A 27,499-nucleotide genomic window follows, 5' to 3' on the forward strand; every position below is an offset into this window, starting at 1 on the left:
AGCGTTGCAAATGCACATGAAAAGCATGCCTTTCTGCACTCATCGGCAGCCATTACGACTGTGCTCCAACCCAACTATTACGCATACTTACAGTTACGGGCGGATTCCCAAAATCAAGGTATGCATGGGCCGGCTGATTTTATGTGGGCAAAGGGCTATGGACAATCCCATAATCATCTGGTCCAGTGAGTGTATTTGCAGTGATGGTCCTTGTAGGGTAACGTCACAAAAACCAGGCATAGAATAAACAACCTGCTATGGAAAAAGGCCATGTGCACCATTATTTTTAGAAGAACAAGAGCTTTATTGTGTATACAATGCACCATTGAAGACCCACATCAAGAGAAATGTGCTAAGGTGTTTGAGGCAGGCATGGGCAAGTTGAAGGGATTTTGTACACAGGATTGTTCTGAATTCAGGCACAGTACTGACAGGCCCTTGCCACTCCCCTCAGACAACAAGTAAGACAAACTTGAAAGACTGCAGAGTGAAGGTATTATTGAAAGCATCAAGTCGGCTGAATGGGTCAGCCCCATTGTTGTATCAAAAACGAAGAATCAAAAGCTTCAGATATGTGTAGATCTGTGTGATTTTAACAAGGATATACAGCTAGACAAATACCCATTCCCTTAAATCTCAGAAATGTTAAAATACATACAAGGAGCCGACACGTTGACAACGCTAGATCTGTCATCAGTATATCACCAGATTACGTTAACAGAAGACTGCGGAGATCTCATGCTGTTTATAAAACCAATTGGACTTTTCCGAAACATCAGAATGCCATTCATACTTGCTTCTGCAGCTGCAGTGTTCCAAAGGATCATAGCGATGGTTTTGGAAGGACTGACAGGAACAATGGTTTCCCAAGAGGAAAGTTTGGTGTACAGTAAAGGATGAACAGAGCATGATGATAGACTGAGAGCAGTTTTTGACAGATTATTAGCGAAAAGATTGAAAGCAGAAGACAGCAAATGCAAGTGCAGGAAGACACAAGTACATTACCTAGGGCATGTAGTTAGTGGACAAGGTTACAGACCTAAATATGATGTGATTATAGTCATAGGAAATGCAGCCAACCCAACCAACGAAGAAGAGTTCAAGTCATTTGTAGGCCTAACAAAGTATTACGAGTTCATACAAAATGTGCGAGTACCTCACAACCTTTTAGGACATTGATGAAAAGGGGCACAGCGTTCGAATGGTCACCGTAATGTGAAAGTGCCATGAAAGATCTCAAGAAAGGAGTATCTACAGCACCCAACTTACAAGGTTTTGTTCTAGGCCAGTAACCAGGATTACAGTACACGCAAGTGGGAGAGGTTTGGGAGCAATACTATCCCAAAGTGTAGATGGAGAAGAAATGCTTATCTTCTATGCCTCCAGAGTGCTGTATGAGAAATAAATTAAATATTTGTTGATTGAGAAAGAAATGTTGACTTGCGTGTGGGGCGTCAACCATTTAAGTTAATATGTATGGGGAAATCTCTTTATGAACAATACCAACTACAAGCCTCTGGTGTAAGTCTTGGCGGTGAAAGGGATGTATAGGGCCACTTCCTGGTTGGGAAGGCTCTCATTGAGACTACAAGATTATGATTATGAAGTAAGGTATGTACCGGGAGTGAACAAAAAGGTAGCTGATTTTTTTGTCAAGGTTCCCGATAAAGCAAGAAGGTGAGGAGGATTGCAATAAATGTGTAGCAGTAGTGTTGGAAGCAATATCCAAAAATAAAAGGGATGAAAGTGCAGATAAGGATGAGATAAATCCAGAGATTAGCGAGTATGTCACTAAAGGGTGGCCTTCAAGGCAACATATTAGGCACGATTTGGTACCTTATCGGGAAGTCAAGGAAGACTTGTCAGTATAAAATGGCATTTTGCTGAGAGAGCTGAAGCTTATGCCACCAGAAATGATGAGAACAAGTATTATAGAGTTGTCACACCAGAGTCATTCAGGCATAACAGGAATGAAACAAAGAGTCAGTGATAGATATTGGTGGCCTGGTATTGAATTGAGAGGACTGTAAGAGATTGGAGGGAATTTCAGAAGTTCAACAAAAGTTGCACGGTGATGAAGGTGGGTCTCAAGCCAATTGTACACCCAAAACTGGCATGAAAACAAGTAGGGATTGATGTAGTAGGGCTTTTCCAAATACTTAGGCCAGAGTTGAGCTTCATGTTGGTGATGCTAGACTACTACACAAAGTGGATTGAGGTTAGGTTGGTGAGAGATGCAGGATCAGGAGAGGTGATAAAATGTATTGAGGAAGTCGGCAGGCGAGAAGGCTACCCTGTGGTTGTCATAAGTGACAATGGAGCACAATTAAGGGAAAACAGACTACTGAATTGCTAGGGAAGTTGAAATTAACTGGATGTTTACAGCATTGTACCAGCTGGAGTCCAGCAGGTTACTTGCAACGTATAACCGAGTGCTGCTAGATACTGTTGAGCTGGCTGATGAGCTGGCATACCACCAATGCCAGGAATAGCATTGCCGTATGTCAGCACTCATGGGGACAGTGTGGAGCATGAGAATGCATGTGAACAATGTGACTCGGGTGTCACCATTTAGATCAATCAGAGGCACAAAACACAAAACTAAACTAAATCCGAGTTGGGTGAATGAGTAGAGTGTTCATGGAGAGGTAATGAATTAAAAAGTCTGGGGACGTATACAGGAAAGCAAAGAAAATATGTTGGAAGAATAACAGGCAAGAAAGACCAGAGCGGTAATAGGTTGAAGCCATGAGATTGGGTGAGAATAAAGAAAGGAAGAGAGGTGAAGAAAGGATTATCAATGTTTTCTGATCCATGGAAGTGAGGGAAGTATTTGAAAATGCTGCGTGAGAGTGGCAGATGGGGAATATGGAATTTCAATAAAGTGAGTTAATGGAGACATGATTGGGTGAGCATATGCAAGGATCGAGAAGTATATCTCCTCAATCATCGTTGTCCCAGTGGGAAGGGGTGATCAAAAGGATACATCAAGCTGTTGATGACAATGATGGAAGCAGAGTGGGAGGTACAAGGATTTGGTCAAGTGAAGAAGTGTCAATGAATGTTCATGAAGGAAGCACTGGGTGCTCATGGGGAGGCTCAAGGAAAAGAGTGATGAAAGCACTGGTGTGCTCTAAGGATTATGTCATGCGTTAAAGAGATTACCTGCGTGGTATGCCATGCAAATCTATGCCTCATGTTCTTTAGTGTTAATTCATATGGCTGTTTATTTTATCTTAGTGTTGTTTTGTTTTTTTAGATTTCAGATAGCTTAGTTATGATTCAAAGATGGATAGTTAAGTTCTGTTTAGTTCTATTTAAGGAAGGAGATGTCCAGCATGGGACAGTACGATGTTCTGCATTCCAAGTAAGATGTGCTTGGAATGTGTAATGCGTGTTGTAATGACACAAAGGAGTTGATGTGGAGAGGTTTGGCGGAACGGTGCTGCAAGCTAACAAGAATAGTTTACGCTAATAAATAAAATGCTACCTGCTTTGCTGCAGTCATAATTAAAGAAGACTTCATATTATCCATATGTAGGTGCCCAGTGGACACTTTAGTGAAGACCCATGTGAAACAGACTGACACTGGAGGCCAATAGGAGGATCTGGATACTGTTGTCAGTGCCTCCTTGTGACGTTCTAATTTTCCCGTGGCATCTGTTCCTGAATTCCTCTAAGTGGGATTTCTTGTTGGTACTGAGAATGTGGGAAAAGTCAAAATGACTTACTTCTCTGTAATGCTCTTTCTGATGGAAGCTCCTCCCACAGATTCCTCATATATGATATTCTATCTCAAGCACATATGCCTTCTGATGTGATTTCATAATCAGGAGTATGGTGTGGCTCTGCATCGGCTCTGCTTGGCACCTCTGCGTGCCCTGTGTCAGACATGACATCGGGGAAAGTATATACAGAGCCGCTGTGCCCTATGATCTCAGTGCCTTTTGTGCCTGACCACTGTACGCTTCGGGAATAGAGCTACATTTAGCTTTCTCTGCATCATGCCTAATTCCACTCAGAAGACAAGCCCTGCAGGAATTGCTGACAACAGATATCGCACCAGAAGCAAGTACAAGATTAAGTACGGCTTTGCCCGCATTACTCTCTGCCCTGGAATCACGATTTGTGGACTGCCATACTGTTGCAATCCTTTTGTTCCCTGTTCATTATACAGAAGGCTTGCTTTCTCTTTCAACAATTTAGCCACGCCCCTTTCTGAGCCAACCCTTCTTATTGGGAACATGCGCGCACCAGTGCGCGCACCAGAAGCAAGAACCGGATTAAGTACTGCTTTGCCCGCGTTACTCTCTGCTGTTGAATCATGATTCGTAGACTGCCATACTGTTGCAATCCTTTTGTTCCCTGTTCATTATACAGAAGGCGTGCTTTCTCTTTCAACAACTTAGCCACGCCCCTTTCTGAGCCAACCCTTCTTATTGGGAACATGCGCGCACCAGTGCGCGCACCAGAAGCAAGAACCGGATTAAGTACTGCTTTGCCCGCGTTACTCTCTGCTGTTGAATCATGATTCGTAGACTGCCATACTGTTGCAATCCTTTTGTTCCCTGTTCATTATACAGAAGGCGTGCTTTCTCTTTCAACAATTTAGCCACGCCCCTTTCTGAGCCAAGCCTACTTATTGGGAACATGCACGCAACAGCGCGCACGCAACAGAAGTAAATACCGGATTAAGTACTGATTTGCCTGCGTTACTCTCTGCCCTGGAATCATGATTCGTGGACTGCCATACTGTTGCAATCCTTTTGTTCCCTGTTCATTATACAGAAGGTGAATTATATAAGAATATTCAAATCCACGTATATGCTTTATTGTTTGTTTGTTTGTTTAGGCGTGCTTTCTCTTTCACCAATTTAGCCACGTCCCTTCATGAGCCAAGCCTACTCATTTGGAACGTGCACGCACCAGCGCGCACACACCAGAAGCAAATAGCGGGGAAGCGGTACCGATCAGTCCTGGGTGAGCCAGACTGCTTTTGCGACTTTCACTGAGTGCACATTGCTCAGTGGTGCCACTGACTCGTGTTTGCAGCTTACACCACTTCTTTGTTGGTCATGTGGTGTGTGTATGCTGACTAAATTGTACACTTTAAAAACTGGCATGCCGAACGATCTGAGCATCACTCCTAGAGTGACAGAGCGTAGCCGTTCCAATCGCATTTCACTCAAGGCCATTGTTCTGACCCCTGTTCCCTCAAGCAGAGCCCAATTACAACTACCAAATAAGGATATTCAGATGTTTTGTGCCACGCGTAGTGACATCAATGCGGGCTCACAAACAAGTCAAGGTAACGATACTGCCTCACCTAAGGAAGCGCCGCATGGCCATATACTGGAGGGCTCAGTTGATAATCAGGCAGTGCCTCTAGCAGTCAGCACGCCCGTTCCCCCACATGTAATATCAGATCAAACCATCCTTAATGTAGCGCAGTCACCACCAAAAGCACTGCTGAATGTTGGGGGATCGGCGCTGCACACCATCTCAGAACAAATACACGTGAGCACTGTATTTTCAGACTTCTCGATTCAAGTATAGGTGAACAGAGCATTTGCAATTCTACACACTCACCTGATTATCGTGCGCGATGCTCCGCGGACTCGTCTGTGTCAGTGACATATGCCCAACCGACACCACGCAAAACCATTTTAACCCATGTACAGTCACAGAGTGTTAATCAAAACACGATGGTAGAAATTGCTCTTACTGCAGTTAATACGACCATTAACAGTCTTTATAAGCTATTTGAATCCCCAGAAGCTAAAATCACTCTCCAGTCTGCACACATTCAGCAAATTACCAACTGGATCAATAAAATCAATGCTAATAGCCAGGAGCAAGACTGTGGCTGCAAACTTTGTAAAGCATCTGCCGCAGGTCCTGTGCTGGTACCAGGATTGCAGAGTGCTGTGGTTGCTAAAGTTCCATCTGGGCTTCCACTCTTCGAACAGGTCATACGACCGGTTGAGGAGTTCATAGATTGCGATAAAACCGACGATCATAATGATTCGTGGGTGAGTGTTGATCCAACTAACTCTGCAAACCCAATCGATCGAGAGACAAATCCGTTTGACATATTACGCAACCAATAGCATGTAAAGAGTGACAAAAGGGGTCTTCTTTAAAAGTTCATCAACTAATGACGCAAAAGAAAAATAAAAGCATCAAAAATGTACAGCGGCCTCATTTGGCGGCGACCAAGGGCCCTAACACAATTGGACGAGTTAATAATCCTCCCCCGTCTGTAGCCCAACGCACTAATGCTCGGGGTGCGAGTAAAGTACTGAATTCTAACTCTTCGGTAATGGTGCTTGACCAAACAATGCGTGAGCATGTTCTCACACATCCGCCTCTGGATGAATTCTTGGGGTCATCGAACAGAACAAAGACATATGCTCAAAGTGTGCTCACACATCCTTCTCTGACTGAAACAATAAAGATGTCTGAACAGAAGAGTAAGGGCATATATGTTACAAGCAATGCACAGCATATTGCTGCCTCTGGAGAATATAAAATCACTGAGAAAAAGACCAGAAGAGACCATGATCCTGATTTGGATGCAAGGTCTAAAGATATAAAAGAAGCAGTCGATGCATATCTTGCACTGCGTCTTAAAGATAAAACAATCTTGCCCTCTCTTGTGGCGGCTTTGGTAAATGCTGCTCTACCTGAAGCCAGGACAGGGCCCAGGTCACAACAGCAGCTATTATAACATTACCTGAGCCAGCATCTAGGTGTTCAAGATCGGCTGTGTCCTCTAGTGCATTGACACACTGTTATAACAAGGGACCAGCACCCAGTAAAGTGCTTCTGCAAAGTGAGATGCACACAAACACATGCACATCTGTGAACAGTAAACAAAAAACAAATGTGGCATTTCACTCTTTGATTATGAAGTGTCATGACGCACCCTTTGCAAAGTATGACCTGAGTCGATCCAGTGTCTTCAATACATTTGGCGAAGTCCCTGCCTTGGAAGACATTGTTTCCAGAGACATTTTCAGGTAGAGTTCTTGTGTGACGGCAAATGGACGATTGTTAGATTCTGGATGTCTTCAGGTGTGATCCTCAACACTATTTGGAAGGCCAAGATGCATTTGCTCAGGTTGGGCTTCCTCATAGCACAAGATACAGAAAATAAACTCAGTAGGCCTGTTCCTACGCAGCTGTTATTGTGCTCATTGTTTAGAGCGCGCTGTCTCCTATGTAGAGGAGTCGCAATATAATAATGCATAACCATTAGTGAAATCAACATTAAAAAAGATGTCTCTGGGAAGTTGGAACTCACTTGATCACTCTCATATGCAATCAGCTACAGACAATCATATTGAGAAATTTGAGATTATAGTATTGCAAGAAACGTAGATGGTTGACACTCCCATTTGGGATGACCACGATATTATTTCACTCCCTGCCAAAACCTCATCAAGAGATAGACCTACATCGGGCCTGCTCATGGCCGTGAGGACAAGTGCAGGGCTGGCGATTCACCTGAGGGCTGCTCCGGATGACTTCTTCCAGCTGGTTCGTATTACTTATCACCATCAGAGTTTAGCTCTTATAAATTGTTATAGAAATCCAGCAGGTATTTCGAAGGATGCATTTTATAAGCCATTGGCCAACTTACTTGAGGTCATAGCCATGACTGATGGCATTACCAGTATCATCATTGCAGGCGACCTCAATTTAGATTGTGTAAATGCTAACAACCGATCAAATCATCTTGAGGTCATTAGATAGACCATGTTTATGTCAGAGGGAAATTTTCGGATGGCAACTGGCTCACTGCCAAGTGATGTGCCATCACAACACACTTGGCAAAGACGCTCTTCGACTATCACAACTGATTACATCTTCATGAATGAGTCCTTTTTTAAAACAGTCAACAGATTCGAAATTATCAGCCAGACACATAGTGATCACAATATGCTGACCCTCTATTGGGTGTGGGACAGCAGTGACTGTTCTAATAACTCTGAGCCGGAGGAGCCTGAGAAACTGCAGCGTTTTTGAAACACAACCGCGTTGCGTTTCTGCCGGCCGTGGCTATCACTTTGGGACTCTCTGGCTCCCCGGGGGGAGCCCGAGTGCCCCAAAGTGAAAGCTGCTGTAGGCAGAAACACAACATGGGTGTTTAGAAATGCTGCAGTGCTTCTCACTGCGGCAGCTTTCGCGTGGACTCCAAGCGAAAGCTTCCACAGTGAGAAATACAACGTTTTTTGATTTGTAAATGCCGCAGTATTTACAAATCCAAAAACGTTATTATTCTGAATGCGGCAGCTTTTGCTCGGAGTCTCCTGGACTCCCTCAGGGTTGGGGGAGCTCAGGAGACTCCACACGAAAGCTGCCGCTGTCAAAATAACAACGTTGTTGTATTTGTGATTGCTGTGGTTTTCCAACCACGGCAATCACAAATACAACAACGTTATATTTTTAATTGGTGCGCCTTGGCTTTTTGCCTTCATTTTATGTTTTCGGTGCTTCCCTGGGCTTGAGGAGCACAGAAGACATATAATTAAAGTGAAGGCAGCCTCCTCAGCTCTGCTCGGGCTGCAGTAAGAAAATGCTCCCAGTAGGGGGCTTTTGCTGCTTGTTTAGTGCCGCAAGGGCAGAGCCGAGGAGGATGACTTCAATCACAAAATGGATGCCACCTAGTGCTTGCAATTTTAACATTTGAGCTTCATTTGCTCGAAACTTTCCATAGGGACTTAAAAAATATATATATATTTTAGATATTTGTTTTATTATTGGCCATATTTTTGGCCAATAATATTTCTGACCGAACTATTCCTTTAAGTTACATCGCAGACATTGGGCTGCCATACTCAACAAAGCAAAAACAAAGAGGTGATGGCTGGAAGGTTAACCACTGGCGTTGCTCTGGGCCACCTTCCAGACCATCGTTCTTCGCCTGCCAAGCCATTACAGAAGGGGGAAAACCATATTCAAATCAGGCTTGGTCCCACCCCAAACACGTGTCTGGGATGCTGTTGGCACTCTTGTTCAGAGGAGAATTTCCTAGCATTTCGGTGCTTTACTGCTGATATGTTTGGGATATTTCTTCTCTGTGAAAGACAGTGAGCTAAAGACTCTGGGTAAGTCTTTCATAACCAGGACTAATCTCTGGCAGAGGGACTCCCAGGACCCCCCTTTTTAATTTGCATATTTAAGTAACTTTGGGTCTCACCCTAAGTTACTAGGGGAATCCAGATGTGGACCCCTTGCTCACTATTCTTAGAGAGGCACAGCTCCTCCCTACTGATGAGGTCCAACCAGACCGAAACACGTGTCTGGAGATGCTGTTGGTACACTTGTTCAGAGGAGACTTGCCTAGCATTTCGGTGCTGGACTGCCCCAGTGCAGGACAAAGACTGATATGTTTGGGATATTTCGTCTCTGTGAAAGATAGTGAGCTAAAGACTCTGGGTAAGTCTCTCGTAACCAGGACTAATGTCTGGCAGAGGGACTCCCAGGACCCCCCTTGTTAATTTGCATATTTAAGTAACTTTGGGTCTCACCCTAAGTTACTAGGGTAATCCAGACGTGGACCCCTTGCTCACTATTCTTAGAGAGGCACAGCTCCTCCCTACTGATGAGGTCCAACCAGACCGAAACACGTGTCTGGGGATGCTGTTGGTACTCTTGTTCAGAGGAGAATTGCCTAGCATTTCGGTGCTGGACTGCCCCAGGGCACGACAAAGACTGATATGTTTAGGATATTTTTTCTCTGTGAAAGATAGTGAGCTAAAGACTCTGGGTAAGTCTCTTGTAACCAGGACTAATGTCTGGCAGAGGGACTCCCAGGACCCCCCCCTTGTTTATCTGCCATACTCAACAACATCTTTCAAGTGATCTTGAAAACTCGCACAATTCCATCAAGTTGGTGCAGATCCTTGATTGTGCCTATATTTAAGAAGGGCTATCGCTCATCCCCAACAAACTATCGACCAATCGCGTTGCTTGATGCGCCCGGTAAGATCTTTACACACTTGGTCCTGAGAGACTTTAATGCATTGACACGTGCGCATCACCAACGCAACCCGAATCAAACAGGTTTCGTGGCAGGTTTGGGGCAGCGGTCAACCTTCTCTGTTTGAATGCCATTAAAACACAGGCCCATTCGACCAGACAGCCGATATACATGGCGTTTGTGGATCTGCATTCCACGTTTGATTCCGTTTTAAGAGTGTTACTAATGTCGAAATTATTGAAGGCAGCATGTCCATCACACTTGTGGATATAATCTATGGCCTTCATTCCCAGACTTCCATCCAGATTAGACTAACACTAGAGGGTCTGCTTTCAGCGCCCATTCCAACCACGAGAGGGCTGAAGCCAGGATACACCTGGCTCAGCCCTCTTCAATTTCTTCATACATGATAATTAAATAACATCCCAATTCGAGCATTATGGGTATGCAGATGACATAGTACCCATATCAAAAACGCCAATGGGTTTGCAGAAATTGTTAACAGCTCCAGTACTCTATATAGATCAAAATGAGCTGATAATCAATTTACAGAAAATGCAAATTGTTACCTATCTACCTACTAAATCATGTAGAGGCAAAATGCATTGGAAAATTAAAAATGTGAAGCTTGAAGTAGTGCCACGATACATGTATTTAGAATGTTGTTTGATGGCATACCCTACCCTGACACGCACATGTCGTCCATTGAGCAGAGGTTGGCCACTGCCATATCGCAGACCAAGGTAATACGATTCAAATTCGGGAAATGTTCTCTAACACCAGCTTTAACATACTGGAATCAGAAGATTATTCCAACGTTATTATATGGATTGGAGACCAGAGCAGTGTTACATAGCTCATATTTCAACAAATTAGAGGCCACATTTTGGAGAAAAGTGTTACATCTCCTGCAACGTGTGCCAGGCCCATGGATGCGTTATGAATTGGGGCTCATCTCACTCAATGCTCTCTATCATTGGCGCTTATGCACACTTTTGCGTAAATGTTTGATGTCAATCGATGTGAATATTGTGTTCAGCACGTTATCAATGTGTGTATTTTCTTCTGATCAGTCATTTGTAAAAGTATGGACTAAAAACATACATCGCATACTGGCTCAGGCGGATGTCTCCATAGAAATACTTGCCAAGGACCCTGAGAGCAAAACTGAAAATCTATACAATGGATTGGATTAACACAAGAAGTGCGTGCCTGATCTATAAACATTTTGCAAGCAACCACTTAGCAGAAAAAAATGTAGGGTTATGGAACCCTATCTGTGCAAGTCACCTTCACCTTTCATCATATCTGCAATATTGAGACTTCGCCTAAACCTATGGCCGACCAGAGATCTATTGGCCGAACGAAAGATAATCTCTTATGATCAGAATTTCTGTCGCTTTTGTCGTGATCAAACATGTAAAGAAACTGTTGAACACTTGATCATTGATTGTCCAGCCCTTATTCAAGTTACACTGAAATATTTTGCAAATCATCTAGGCTATATTGGTGGGTTGTGCCCAGAAGCAAGGTGGGCGCGCATTCTAGCCACCGAGTTGGACAGTATTCGAATTTCAATTGCAACATTTTTGACAGCCTTGGTTTTGAATGGGCCCGACGGATTGGAAAAATTATAACTTGACCAGGGATGTGGGTGAGCGTGGAATCAAGGTGTCATTAGGTGGTGAGGGAGTGGGTGTTGGTCCACAAAAACAAAAACAAAAAAACACTGATCATGTAAGTCTTTGTTTCAGGGACATTTCTGTTTTTTCCTGATTGTATGTCACGTATGAAAAATGTTTTACATTTTAGGTAACATTCTATATACATACATTATGATTAATGTGTATATGTTCTTGGAAATATTTTGAATTATATTAATTGCATTTGTAATCTGCTAAATGGATCTTTTCTATGATAAAATGTATTGAAAAGTTGATTGATTTCAGCTAAATCAATAAAATTATTAATAATAATAATAATAATAATAATAATAATAATAATAATAATAATAACAATATATCTGTCTCTGACCTCCACAGTGTATGTTTATACTGCTTGGGGAGGAACATGACCAGTCCAGGCATCCGAAGGCCCACTGAAATATGTGTGAAGCTTTTTTGCTTTTGCCATAAGAAGGGCAAAAGGAGTAAAAAGAGAACTCCTTCAAAATCCCCATGAGCAAAAGAAAGGGCTGAAGACTGATCACCAACCCGGCAGGATAAGAAGAAGAAGTAGCACCGCAAAAGGTCTCACTATAAGAGGCAACTCATTTAGACAACATTCTTCATCTTCAAAGAAGAGGTGCCATTGTGCCAGGGACACCTTTTAGGATTTGGCTCCACAGGTAACGTTTTGTTCTCAATGCACGGCAGGGGTATGGGAAGAATTCAGGCTGAAGATGCCTAACATCTTCTTCAATGCCCTGGCATGTTTGGCTTCGGCCTCTGCACCCTGTGCGCCCATGAGTCCTACTATGCTTGGAAAAGCCAGAAGGAACCCCATTGTGAGACCGTGACCGCATGACTATGGGCAAACTCCCAGCTCCATCAGACTTAAATTGACCCGGCATTGGTTTACCCTGGCCTAAGATGTTGGATAGGTGGTGCCAACTCTCCTGCCGAATATTCAGACACCTTAATCCATATAGGTCAGCTCAATGTCTGGATGGTTCAAGGGAGACACTGCAAGGGGAGGCACTGCATGGGCACCAGAATACACAGGAGATCCATCGGTGTCTAAATCCTGTAATGCTGGAACATCTTAAATCAATGTTTCAAGTTCAAAAGATTGTTCCAAGTACCCCTCTGTAGCACTTGATCTCAGATACCACAGGCGCTCAACAGGAATAGATCCACCTACATTTAAAAAAATGTGGTAGGGCATATTTTCTTAACCCTTGCCCACAGACCGATATCACAGCAACATGGGGCCCCAGGCTAGAGTTCTTCCCAGACAAGAGGGTGTTATCTCAGTAGGTGAAGAGTGGCCCTTATGTGCCACAAGAGGCACTGCATAGTCCATCAGGTCCATTGAGAAAAGGTCTTCCACCTTCTATGGGTTCTGGCAGAATGGCGGCCCTGAAGTCTTCAATAGCCCGGAGCAGCGCTGTTCAACTCTTCTGCAGAGATTGACTGGCCATGTGGAAAAGCCACGAGTCACTTCAGTGCTCTCCCAGTGCCCAGATTCTTTAAGAACAAATGTGGGGGATGTTTTCTTCCAGAACACTAGCTCTTGCATCCATTCATAGCTTTTGCAGGAAAAGCTATAATTGAATGTCCCCACATAGACAGGACTCCTTTACTTTACAACTCAAATGCTTGCAGCGTTCTATGTAATTCAACATACATGCCTAGAAGAACACAAATCAAACTGCATATGTCACTGATTGAACCAATAATACTGAAGTGTCTGTGATGATAAAGCAATGAATATACACACATTGCCTGAGGGCAATTACAAATGACTAAACCACAATTGTGTGTAAGCTCCAATGCTTTAGTCTCTAAGTAATACAGAGGTATCACCATTCAAGTAATAAACCTGTAATAAAATAATGTACATCTTAAGCAAAACAAATGTTGTGGTCAAATCCCATTTCCCTTCTTTTCACGCTGCATACGTACTGTGATTTAGTGTGAAAGAGCTCTCCAAAGTGCTAAGGTGTTGAAGCCTAGCTTGAAAAACTCCTGCTCTAGTTCGAACAGCCGGCATTGTCTGGGATTTCTTGTCAGCCCCAGAATACTTCGATGACCAGGCATCATGAATCCTAAAACAAAAACATTTCAGTATGGGTCAATCTTACGGCAAGAGCGTAACAGGTTCAACTAGCCAGGCTTGTGAAACGCTCACTGAATACGTAAACATGGGATGTGGCTTGCTTTGACCGTCCCACCTGTTGTATTTCCATTACTCCAAACATCATTTTGGCCTCAGAATAAATAAATATGCTTTTTCATTGTGCTGATTTTGAAATTTGAATTATTTTTTTTGTTGAGCAAATTGTTATTATACTGGTTATATGGCATCTGTTGTACAACAAGTAATAAATGCAAATTTTAAGAAAAAAAAACAATAAAGAAATAATGATCGTAGCCAGTGAGGTTGGAATATAAAAAAATGGTTCACCGTGTGTGCATCTGTTGTACAAAAAGTAATAAATGCAAATTTGAAGAAAAAAAAAAGAAATAATGATCGTAGCCAGTGAGGTTGGATATAAAAAAATGGTTCACTGTGTGTGCAAATCTGCTGTATAATTGACAGTGCCAAATGTTTGAATACTAAATGAATATTTTCAGTGTGCAGATAAGTGTCTCTTTTATTGTTTCAGATATCGTCAACAAATGTGATAGAATATTAACATGCAGCATACATCTATGTAACTCAAATGCACAAATATACAAAAGGACAAATCTCCTGCACACTGTTCACAGTTTAGTCTAGTGCTACCATAAAGCAAAAAAAAAGATGATTCTTGAAGTGGGTCTCATTGTGGTTCTTGTATGCTAACCCATAATGTTCCACCATAAGCATTCTTAAAAGTCATTTAAATGTGAACATAGCAGACAAAGAAAAAGGTTTGTTCAAGCAATGGAGTTGTGGGTCATAGTTTACAACATTCATTCTTGAATCTTAAGCTAGGAATCATGGTACAATATCAAATATAAGTGTTGTCGATTTTCACATCCTTTTGTCAAATGCATGTTGAATTTGTGGCAAAAGTACATTTAACATGGATAAGTATGTAGCTTCTGTTACAATGGTATCTATCACACCATGGTGATTGTATTATATTTAGTTTACCAACACCACTCTTCTACAGAACCAATGTACCAATTAGGCAGCAAAGCATTGTATGGATGACTAGAAAAGGAACAAAATAAGGACTCCAACAGGAAAAGGCCAGATATAGAAGACAGGGTTTGTGCGGTGAGGTGGGGCACAATTCTGCGGGGGGCTTACAAAGTGCAGATACTCATTTGCAGCCTGGAAAATGTATGCAATCTTTTGAATAATACCTTGCAATATTTCGCTTCCCGAGATATCTGAAGTGAAACAAGCAGACCCTAAAAACGGAGAAACAAAAGGTCAGATGTAAATTGCACATTCCAGCATTTTTATGGAATATTTTCAAGTAATTGAGACTTACTATACACTACACACAAGGAAAAGGCAAAACATTAATGAGATTTTGGAACAGTCATGTACGGTAATGGTCATCAACTGTAGACATTGTATCCACCCTAAGATATAAACAGTAGTCCTGAACAAACATTGGACTGTAGATTTATTAAAGGAGATTTGACGCTAGTCACACTTGGCGCAACTGATACATAGGTATGTTAGGGAGAATGCTCTCTTTAGGATGAATTTCCTAACCTAGTGAGTCCCCCAGCAGCTTTGCTGGATTTCTAGAGTTTGTTTTTTTCTCCTGCCAAGAGTGAGACTCTTTTTCTCCCACTCTTGGACATGATTTATGGTGTTCCTTTGACTGTTAATGTGTTTTATGGGCTATGGGGTCCTTTACTCCATAGGGTCTCATGTGTTTTTACTATGTGTGTTACACAGCACCCTCCGTGCAATGACACAGGGGTGTCATAGTGACACCCCACCATAGACTCCATACCCTGGGACTGACTACTGTCTCCCAGGGCATGTAAAGTCACCATTGGCTTTACTAGTCCCAAATTATTAACAGAAACCAGTAAAAACCGTCATATTGTGGACGTACTGGTCGGGGCAATTCGATTGCCCCGGGGTCTGTTAGTGGAGGGGGCACGTCTCCGTCCCCCCTGATCGAGTTTTGGCTGGTGGCAGTGGATACTACTTTTTATATTCGACCACGAATATATCCCTATGGGATTTTCCCATTGTTCGAGGCTACCAACTTTAATTATTTAATTCTCATAGCCTTGAACATACCGCCGGTTTATTTAATTAATATTAATTCGCCGGTTGGTATTTTTTGCCAGGGCTCGATTCTAAAATGGCGTTTGTGTTCTCTTCTGTGACTCCAACCCAAGTTGAGCCCTTTGTTCCACTTTTTTGGTGGGCTTCTCCACAGAAGCCTCCAAAAGTGGTGCCACTCTGTCTGGGTACCACAGGGGGTGTGGGAGGGGGTTTAGGCACCCTGGACTGAGTTACCTTGGTAACTGAAGTCTCACTCTTGTGTGATTGGCCCAAGTGGTGAGCCGGCCGGCTCACCACTTAGCATGTTTGATTGACAGCTAGGCTGAGTGAATGGGGGTGTGCTGCATAAAAGCAGGGCTTTGGGGACTGGAACTTCAGAAGGCGCCACAGGACTTGAGAATCTGATGAGGGAGAAGCTGAGCTGACCTACCATGACGACACCACCGGTGGAGCCCTGCAGAACCGACTCACCACTTCCCGACGACAGAGAAGTTCTCCCGACTGGAGAGGCTTCTTCCCCTGACTGGTGGGCACAACCGGTTTACCTTCTTCTCTTCACATCCCAGGCCGTCTTGTGGTCGAATTGCCCGTGCCAAGCACCCCTGCAACCAGATAGCCACTTAACACTGGACCGCAAATAAAAGGACCGCTCCTTGTACCTGAGGACTCCGCGGCTGGTTTCTTCCCTGGCAGTGCAACGGACTCCTGTCTTCCTCCCCGACGAGATCCTTTCTTCCCCCGGACGAAGCACCGACTTGCATCCGCTGCCAGGAACAACTGCCCCTGCTGGAGTATTCTCACCACTTCAAGGTACTGTGTCCGCCAGGCCTCCCTTTCTAAAGATTGCTACAAGGTCATAATAATCCCTTAACCTTCTGGACTGGGTTGGCCGCCTTGACATTTTAACGGGTCCCTTTCTTTTGGTCCAACTCTTTTTTGAACCTTTGCAAGACTCCTGTGCACTTCAACCTTGTGACCTTGGACACATTTCGTTCTGATCCTCTTAAAGTGGATCCGGCCTTCTGAACTCTAACTTCATGGTTTTAGTTGCCTCCCTCTCTTGTTTTGTTCTTATGAAAGGGTTGGGATCTGTTTCATATTATACTCTGCTTTTCTCTCCCATCTGCGTTAAGCGCTCACCGCGGTCTGAAAATAAGTGGGGCTTTACTTAAGACTTGTCTAAAATTCTTCTAAGGGAGTGTATATCTTTTAGTGACCATGTTTTTGAATTGCTTACTATTAGTGCCTGTGTGTTTTTCTAGATGTGGTTTTAAATAAATAATTATATCTCTTTTACACCAAACTCTGGTCAGTGTTTACTTGTTCTACTGTGCTCTTCTGACCTATTGTGAATACTCTGTATACTGCCAACTCTTCTTGAGGGAAGTCTGACTGCTCAGCCACAGCTACCAAGTGAATCTGTGTGGTACAGACTGCTACCAAGTTGGTTTACTGCCAAACACCTGTAGTCTTAAATCTTTTGCAGTGGTCCCAGAGGGAACTGCACAGGTTTTTGCCTAACAAGGTATGACTGAATCAACCCAAGTGCACGTGTTTTCGCATATATCTGTCAGAGTCATGGAGGAGATCAAGTTCGTAAAACATTTGGAATGATTGAATCTGATTTGGAAATTTCAGAAAGACCTTGGGCCAATCGGACATCTTGAACGACTGGTACTTTAGACGCCAATCAGAAGAACTCACTCTATGCCAAACAATTTGAGAATTTGGGATAGAGACTGTGGGGTTAAACAAATGCCGTGCAGCTTCTGACTCTGCAGATGTGTTAAGGAGTGAGTCATGTCTGACAAACATCTGGAGAGTAGAGACAAGAAAGGGAGTGGTCAAACATGTAGGGGAGAAGTTAGAAAAGAAGAGGGAAAATATAGAAAGCACAACATTTTGCTTTGTGATGTTTAGGGACAGGGTGTTTGACTAGTTAGGAAGTTGGTTTTTAGTTGTGTACGTTTGCTTTTACTTCAGTTTGTTAATTTCTCATCTTGCAATAATTTGTGCCTTTAGTTTGTGTCTTACTTTTTTGCCCTGAATAGAGGAAGTGAAAGGAGCAGGCCCAGGAGACCTCAACTGATGTGAGCAAAGAGGAGGACTAGATGCTGGTGGAGATACTCGCTTCCTCTTCGGCATCAGGAGAATTTATCATGGACCCATAGGCTCCGCTATGGAATTTCAAGGGAGGCCGGAAAGCTGTCACATTTATTTTAGACTCACAAATATGTAGATTATTTTACTTTGTTGGGGAAGAGGCACTGCCATCAATTGTAAAGACCCATCAGGTGAAATATGCAGGTTTTAATAGTAGGTTCAATTATGATGCAACAGGGGGCTGGGAACGTAGCTTTAATTGACCACTTCTGGCGCTGTCACAGAAAGGTGCTGCATGAGTTCCATGACTTTGGTTCCACCCAGTTTCTCCCTGGACAAATGCCCTGAAGAGGGCTGTATCCACCAGCAAGAGCATTATGATACATAAGTAGCTTGATCTTTAAATGGACACCTTCTTCCCACAAACACATCACCTCCTGAAAGACTGCTAAAGCAGTAACAGGAAAGGATGAAGAATAGCACAAGGGCTCAAATTCTAATAATAGCCCTTAGCAAATGCATGCAGGGTGCTCAAGGAAGCCCATATGATTGAAAGCAAAGGATACAGCAGCCGCTATCCTCTATACAGAGTAGCATTATGTTAGATACTAAACTTCTAGAAGAATAAACAAGCGGACAAGCAGAGGAAGAGATGAACCACCAAGATAAGCCGGTTCCATGTGTTAATATCCCCACAACAATAGTGCCATACAAGAATAGCGCCATATTTTTGTGGTGATATTAAGCCATGGAACCTGCGGGGACACACCCCAGCAACCCCCATAATGTATTTAATGGAGCGGGGGACACCCCGCAACCTCCGGTCACAATAACCCCATAAATTATCCCCACTAATAATATCGCCTATGGCCTTACCCCATGACCATATGTATGGCGATATTATTGGTGGGGATAATATAACCTAATACCAATAAGCCGCTACTACATCCTTCATATTTGTAAACACCTTTAGGTAGGTAGATGGAGATTTAAATAGCTTGACATCTCACATTCACAAAGGCATCATGGTGCTAAGATTTTAATAACTCGCCTGGATGACGTACGCAGCCAACGTCTATGTTTGTATTTTATTCATATATTTATTTATTTATTTATTTATTTATGGTACAGGGTGTTCCGCCAGAAACAGAAAACAGACACAACAGTCAACAATGCAATCCTGTGCTTTGCATCAGTGAGCGAAGAAGTGGGTAAAGCTGGCAAAGAAGTGATAGACTGACCAGTGGATGGTGGGAAATACATGCACTAGGGACTGGGTACAGCACAGACCAGATATGTTACATTAGTCTGAAGGGACTGAATATACAGGGCAGTATGTGCAGTGGAGACAGGTGCAAGGGAGAGTGGGAGAAGCGTGGCTCCTTTTCAGTTAAGGAAGTGGAGCTCTAGTGCAGACTTGAAGGAGTGGATAGTAGTAGTGTTTTGACATAAAGAGGAAGGGTGTTCCAATAGTGTGGGGCTAGGAGGAAGAAGTAGCAGAAATTAGAGGAAGAACAGCGTAGTTAAGGAATGGCGAGATGTGGGAGTGCACTAGAGCAGAGGGTGCAGTGAGTAGAGTAGCTGGACATAGGATAGCCTGGGTATGGAGGCGCAAGAGCATACAAGAATTTGAATACAAGCAGTTGAACTTCTTAGAGGGACTGTTTTTTTAGGGAAAGCCAGCAGGGATTAAGGCTGTGTTTGTGGTTGTGTTTGGAGGTGGGAGAAGAGGAGGACGATGGCAGAAGGTCAGTGTGCAATATTCAGAACCAGGTTCTAAAGTAGGTTATTTGTAGAGTTATAAGTGAGAAGGGGTGGACTTTCTTTGTAGTAGGCATGTTAAACCTGACCCCAGTCTAGATAGAAGTAATTATTTGATGGAGAGAAGTCATTATTTGGCGGAAGTGACGGTTGCCACATAAAAGGACCCCAGGTTTGTGTGCCTTAGGGGAGTGGGAGAGTAAGTCAGGTGGAAATGAGATAGGTTAAAGAAGCAGAGAGGGAAGTGGAAGCAGGAAGATACATTATTTCGAACTTGAAAGAGTTAAGCATAGGACCAATCAGTGACAGATCACAGAGAGACAGGCAGATAAGTGATTAGAGAGGTCTGAAGTGAAGGTAAGGAAGGAGAAAAGGATTATCTGGCATTTGCAAAGAGGTGGCAGGTGAACCCACAGGGATCGATCTGTAGGCCCAGGAAAGAACTGTAGATGGTGAAAAGTAAGGTGCTAAGGGTGAAGCGTTAGGGCACGCTAACAAATGTAGAAGAGTCTGAAGCGATGGCCTATGAGAAAAGGATTTTAGGTCTACTTGCTACTTTTCAAAGCTGTTCCAAGATAAGGAGACACTCTAACTACTGCTCTAAGGAAGCTGACCCTCCCTTCTGCTTCCTTCCCTGTCCTGCTTCTTGCTTTATTTGGCAGGTGCTCCTCTCACCCCCCCCTGAGCTCCCTGTCATTTATTTGCCCTTCCTGAACCATCAAATCATGTAACCCCGTCAAGGGATGTGTCCTGAAATTCAAAGACGGCGAGGGTACAAAGAAAAGAGGAATGATCCGGTTACCAGTCATTTGGTCGAAAATAAATGGTCGAATGACCATTTGATCGATGTAAAATGGTCGGAAAAAAAAGGTCACATTTTTTTTTTTTTTTTATTTTTATTTATGGGGAGGTTCCCCCCAAACCCCCTTTTTCTTTATTAAAAAATATTTTTTAAGCAACCAAACTAAAAAAAAATATACAAATAAATAAATAAATAAATTGGACCTTTTTTTTTCCGACCATTTTAATTCGATCAAATGGTCATTCGACCATTTATTTTCGACCAAATGACTGGACACCGAATGATCCACCATATCAAAGATGGTTGACAGGTCAAATGGGATTATGATAGAGGATAGTTTACAGTGATGGGCAGAGGTCGGAAACTTAGAGACCTGAGTGAGAATGCTGGCTGTGAACTTCAGATTGGAGAGGGTCTTGTAGACCATTAGTGTCCAGGTAGCAGAAAATCATATAAAAGTCAAGACATGTCAGGATTTTGGAGGAGAGATGCAGGCTGACACTTGGCAAGATGTTTGGGGTCAGCTGAGTTTTTATTTTTAGATGAGTAGAACAGCTGCTGACATGAAGAAGGAAGGAACGATCTTCAAAGAGGTTGAAGATGAAGTGAAGATAAGAGGTGCAGGAGGTGTTGCCATCCCTCTGGATAGGTGCCAATTCACAGAGAGAGATTTGGAGGAAGAATGTGTGAGTGCATCAGGACATGAAAATATTTATTTATTCGTTTGTTTATTTATTTATTTATTTATTTATACAGTGTTAATGACAGTCCCGCAGGCACTGGAGCCCTAAAACAGAACACAAACACATCCAGTCATGGAGCCAGAAAAGCGAAAAAGGCTAGGGAACAGAAAAGAGAGCAAATATGCATCCTGGAGACCCAGAGACAACACTATCATCCTCCTCCTCCTACATAGTATAGAGGATCTGGTCCCAGGTCACCATTTTGAACTGTTCTTCCAACTTGGTCAAGAGCCTGTAATCTAGTATGGGCCTAAATGCCCTTCACTCCCTTTGGGGACAAGAATTTAAGAGATCAGCCTTTGCCCATTTCCACCTCTGAAACAAGTTCTATATATCTATTAACCAGAAGTTGAAATCTATGCGCTCAGCAGATGGTCAAAAGGAGGCACTGGTAAGCAAGCGGGATTAGGAGGAGAAGAATTCAATCCTGCCATCCTCCCCCACGAGAGATGGGTGAGATAAAGCCACATTAAATTGGTGTTGTAACCTAATTGTTAAAGTCCTGGGATGTTGCCTCTTCTCTATCACTGGGTCTTTCATTGATTCACATGCTAGAATAATTTCCTGTCGTCAGGCTGCAATCCTTGTTAAATCATACATGCATAGCGGTAAGAGAAAATGCTTTTAGATCACAGCCTATTATCCTCATTATGGACCTTTGTTTCTAATTCTTCTTCGACCAATGAGGCAAGGAGACTGAGGATCCACATCTGGCACCCATGTTATATTCTTTCCCAGCATTTTGTGCAGGGGAGTTCTCAAGCATAGCCCCTACTATTTGGCCATTTTCGAACCTGTAGGTGTTTCAAAACAGTTCCCTGTGGACCTCTTTTAACAATATGCCTATCCTTCTTTGGGGATCATGCTCCCTGTGCTGTTCCAGCTCTTTGAAGCTCACTTGTTTCCTGCTTCCCCATCCCCTACCAGCCCAGTCTTCAGACCTCTTATCTGATAAGGAGAGTGAGGCGGTTCCCAAGGCAGAGACGTCCCTTTTCCCCATGTGGGAAGAACCATGTATATTTGAAAGATCTCCACAAGGACTACATCTACTGCATGCACTCTCTTCAAAAACCCTACTTTTGCAAGTTCTTCAAGTCTCTTTCTACTAAGATGCTCAATGATAGAAGATGCTAGAGGACACAGGCTACTTTCTTTTTTGGCAGGCACGTCAGCTATGCCCGAGGGGAAGAACTTGTGAACGCTGCTCCTACTTCACCCCTCTGCTTCACCACTCTGAGAAGAGGACAGCCCTTTCCAAAAAGGCAAACAGTAATTCAGTGTCATCTGACATGCAACCAACCTCAGGTGGGGTTTTCCTGGCTCATCTCCACTCCAAACACAAACAAAAAAGGGAAGAAGACATACCTTATTTGTTTGCAAAATGTCAGTTGATGGAGCAGTTATTCACGGGGGACCAGTCACTGAAGTCACCACACAAAAGGGGCATCACGGTCCACAGCCGCTGGATGGGGGATGCTTCATCCACAAGTCCATCCACCACTACCCCATTAACAAGACTTCCATCAGTGACCCACCAGTCGGAAAGGACATAGGCAGAGCCTTTAGTTATGAAGCAGACATCCACAAAGCACACATACACAAAGTGAGCCTTTCTCATCGACAACAGTCCTGGAGGCATGTCTATAAAGCACCCAGACCTTCACCTTTTCATGAGGCATCTTTTCACAGACCCTCTGCCATTCACAACAGTCCATGATAGTCCGTTTGATGGAGAACAAGTTACCATCCACGCCACCTATGGAGAGAACATCAATGAGGATAGGGCACCCATCGACAGAGGTGTCCATATTCAAAGAAGTGTAAAATGGCTGGTGGAACACCGGAATACGTTTAAATGGTTTCATTAAACAATTAAACAAGTCTATTGCATTAAATTTGGTTCAGGGTGGCAGGACCATGCACTCTTAGGAGATATAGGGCCTCAGTCTGAGTTTGGAGGTAGCCATGGCGCAATTTGCGCCATGGCTGCCTCCAAAATCGTGTCCGGGTCCGATCTGGTGGAGTGGGGACTTACCGGGACATTCCGCCCTTTGGTGGACCCGGTAAGTCCCCATTCCAAATGCCATTCCCCATTCCCATTTGAGCCCCCATAGGGCTCAATGTGAATGGGGGAGGCGCTAATTACGGGCCTGCTTATAGCAGGCCCGTAATTAGCAGCCTGGCCCCCTAACGGGACCCATAAGGGGACACAAACCATTCCCGTTAGGGGACCTCGGAATTGGGCAGTAAGGGATTACCGGCACCGGTCTTGCTTATAGCAGGCCCGTAATTAGCGGCTTGGTCCCCTAACGGGACCCATAAGGGACGTGTGTGTCCCTTAACGCCAACGTCAGAATGAGGCCCATAGTCTTTGAACCCAGGAATATAAATGAAAGACAGCAAACACAAAAGCATTCCAAGCATGGAAGGTCTCCTGTTTAAGTCACACTAGCTTTCAGTCATCATCACTTATTCTTTAGACCACAAAGCCTTTCTGGCATTCAAGAACTCTTCTCCCCCTCAATGGAGCTGACCCCACATTTGAGGTTCAAGAGGGGTTCTCTTCTCTCAGTGGAGACCCCTTTTGGGGGTTTGGGGAGGCTCTTTTCCCTCTCACTGAATCACACCCTTCTTTTGGAATTCAGGATCTCTTCTCTCCCTCACTGCAGCACACCCCTCTTCTGGGCTCAAGGGACACCCTCTGCTGTGGTGCTCTCCTGCTACCTCAGCAAACTCCTCTCAGCTCCCAGCCTAAAAGATACTGCCTGTGTTTCTTAGTCTCAGTTATAAAGCCCTCACCATTTTCCCAATGGCGGCGGCAAACTTTTCGATTGATCAGTTATTTGGCTTCTTATTCCAAACTAGGGGAAGGAAGTCTTGCAAAGTCTTGCCACCATCTTGGAATTCATTCATTTGGTTTCAAAGTGCAGGAGCTGGTATTTGTCCGGTGCTACTCCTGCCTTGCCTCCTGACTGTCCCCATTTAAGGAATATACCTGAATTTATAGAATGGACAGTCATTGACCGGTTCTCAACAAGATCTTTGATTGAGCAATGTTGATGTGAGGCTCACAACAGTTGGCTGTTTCTTATTCTAAGCAACATGTTCACTTTGACCTAAATGTCTAGATAGAACATCATTAAATATTTTGTTTAGAGTCTAATGTTTACTTATGACTACAATTTAGGTCTAATAACAGAAGTGTTATGCACATTTGAGCCATTCCAGAAATATTTGTTGAACCCAATTATTGAAAATCTCTATCATTAGTATGGTTACATCTTGTGCAATCAGACGAGGCAAATAAGCTTGGGTCTTTGTATCGACAAATGGGATATGACATCATTGTGCCACAATCGCCACAATGTAACTGTGTATTAACCCAAAACTGCGGCTACAAGGATGCCACAGATAATCTGCTAATGTGGACAGAAAGGAAAATGTGTGATGGTTATGGAAGGGAACCCTAATAGTGAATGTATACTATACATTATGGATACAATTCTAATTTGATATAACCCCAACAACCCTTATCATTTATTCAACTGTCTTCACACAAAAGGTCAACTGATGAAGTCTGGCTAAAATGTATATTCCTTGCTCACTAATGGCAAATTAAAGTATCACATTAGATCCATTTGGGTCGCTATCAAATTTTCACATGTTTTAGAAATACATGTACAAAATCGTTCTATGTATTGTCTAGACCAATCATCCCTGATTGAAGATATACTTCTCCTTTTCATCCTTTAACCGACAGATAATTGTGAACTACATTTGCTGCAATCTCAACTTGATTATTTAATGGCCTGTGATTTCTACTAAAAAAGAAGCAATCTCAACTTGACTTTATTTCCAGATTAACAAATTGTAAAGAATCTAATTCCATATGGAGTGATTAGCATGATCATGCAATATTTGTCAGACAGTTTATCACATTTATTCTGGGCCCATTCAATTTATTAGAGACACACCTAGTTGTTCTTGAGGAAAGTGCTCAAAGTATACGCACCAAAAAGTTTCCTTTCATCATTTACCTTGTTATTATGTCGACTAGTGAACATTGGATGCTTGTAGCACACGAGTAAAGAACAGATGTTTGAATTAGTGTAGATTGTTTCATTTATGTTTGTTAGTCATTTAATTGGTTTTGAGACTAGGGTTCTTTGTCCAGAGATTTAGTTGTGAATCACTGATTAGTGTTTTTGTTTAATTTTATTTTTTCCATTTCTTTATCCTATGTGTATATGAGTAATAAGGTGGCAATTATTGATATGATGTGTTCCTAAATTGTGTGTAAGAAATAAGAAATTATACTGCACTGATCAATATTTAAACTTTGTTCTCTTCAAGCACAATTACGCCAACGAGTGTTAATTTGTCCTGAAAAAGTATATTTGCATTTATTTGCATTCAATGAATAACTATGAAATAGTGAACAATAATACAGCCAATGGGAAAAATCTTTTGTTTATAATATAGCTTTGCTCCTGCCTTGACTCATGGGTGTCCTCCTGTACAGAAGTTTGTTTTGGGGGTTCCAGTGGTTAAAAGGTCATACCAAGGGACAGGATAAACGCTAGTAAGTTCCCACCTGCGCAAAATCGTTTCCTACTTGGGAAAGGGGAAGGAAGAATTTCTCTTCTTAAATGCTGTAACTGCAGAGCAGTTATCTTTCATGCACGCTGCTGCTGGAGATGTGGAGTTTGCATACGTTTCATATTTTCCTTTGAGGATCCACACCTGTTGACAAAGGGAAATCTCAGGGTTTGCTAGTGTTTCTCTATATCATGTATTTCCCTGAAAGACATTCGAGAATCTGCTCCAGGGTTTGGATCTATAAACATGATGTATCTTGGGAGATGCAGTCTTGAATACCATGTTTCTTTGGAACCTGGTAGTTTCTAACTAGTTCCTCTGTCAAGGGGTTCAGGAATTGTTCAGGGCTGGTCCTATCAGCCCTACGCACTGGTGTAGCAGGGACTGGATCCAATGTTGGCACTGTATTTTTGTCACAAAGTAGAAGCAGTTCTGTTCCTGGTTTTCGGAGGAAGCTCTCAACCCCTTGGATTTTCCTCCTCACAATATGCCAAACTATCTTTTGCATTTGGCCCCATCCGGGCTTCCTCATTCGGCTTGGGATTCTTCTTCTCAGGCTTGGCAGTGAAGCTGTTTTTTAAGGGTCTCTTGAAGGAGATTCCACTGCAATCTCAACCAGCACAGTGTTGGTGTCAGAACATTGTCATGAATCTGTAAGTCTATGCACAGGACTGAGGTGAAGTGGTTTCGTTGGAAGACTACCTTTTGGGTATCGATCACATCTGCACATAGAGTGGGCAAACTACAGGCACTCTCTTCCGAGGAGCCTCATACCACATTTATCAGGCCCAATTGATCCTCTGGATCTATATGACTTTTCTTCGGAAGACTCTCACTACAGTGTTACCTTTGCAGCCACTTATGTTCCAACCAGCTTTGAAAAAAATTAACTCATGCCGCCACGAGGTCTCAACCCTCCGTTGATATTCCGGGAGCCTTTCATTAGTACTTGTAAGAGTGTTTGAGGGTCTGCAAAAGTACATGCCATTTCAAAAGAAGACCTGCCATGTTTGATCATCATCTGCATTAAGTATTGCTAAGATATGCCAGGGCGGGCCTGAGTTGGACCCATGACGTCTCACGGCACATGGGCTATAGCTGCTACCACAGGTTTTTATGCCAGGATTTCTCTGATTGACCTCTTTAATATGGCCACCTGGATTATGCCACACATATGAATCAGGCGTTATTGTGCAGACCCAGCAGTGGGACGTGCAGTGCTACAGCATCATTGTGCATAAGGGGAGTCTAGCCTCATCCACCTTGCTCATTTCATTTACTGCTCTGTAGTTTATTTTAATATGCAAATCTATGCTGGAGAAGGTTTAGTTGCTGAACTGCAACTATAGATGTCCAGTGTTGGCATCTTTCATAGATTTGCATGCGGCCCATCTGCCTTCTTGTGCGCTCTGATTAACTATGTTTGAATCTATCATGATTCACAGAGGTGACACCTCAGCCTCTCTCCCTCCTGGGTCTAACAAGGGAAAGGGTCAAAGTACTGCAGTGAGATTGTTCTGTTGAAAGTTAAAAGTGTTTTCTCTTAATTTTTTTTAATTTTATTTTGATTGAACTGTTTATCACAGTTTTTAC

The 27,499-nt window shown here is 43.1% G+C and overlaps 1 protein-coding gene across 5 annotated transcripts in view; it reads right to left on the reverse strand.

Moving 5' to 3' along the window:
* Positions 1–27,499, reverse strand: part of DOCK11 (dedicator of cytokinesis 11) — a 1,707,663-nt gene that overhangs the window by 562,996 nt on the left and 1,117,168 nt on the right. For all 5 annotated transcript variants that reach the window (XM_069612850.1, XM_069612848.1, XM_069612847.1 and 2 more), the window contains 2 exons: positions 15,007–15,054; positions 13,615–13,757 (listed from right to left, as the gene is read on the reverse strand). In XM_069612850.1, coding sequence (XP_069468951.1) covers positions 13,615–13,757; positions 15,007–15,054 — 191 coding nt within the window. The remainder of the gene's footprint in view (positions 1–13,614; positions 13,758–15,006; positions 15,055–27,499) is intronic.

Source organism: Ambystoma mexicanum, chromosome 5p (genome assembly GCF_040938575.1).
Source record: "Ambystoma mexicanum isolate Mex_15411 chromosome 5p, UKY_AmexF1_1, whole genome shotgun sequence".
In the NCBI taxonomy this organism is placed as follows: domain Eukaryota; kingdom Metazoa; phylum Chordata; class Amphibia; order Caudata; family Ambystomatidae; genus Ambystoma; species Ambystoma mexicanum.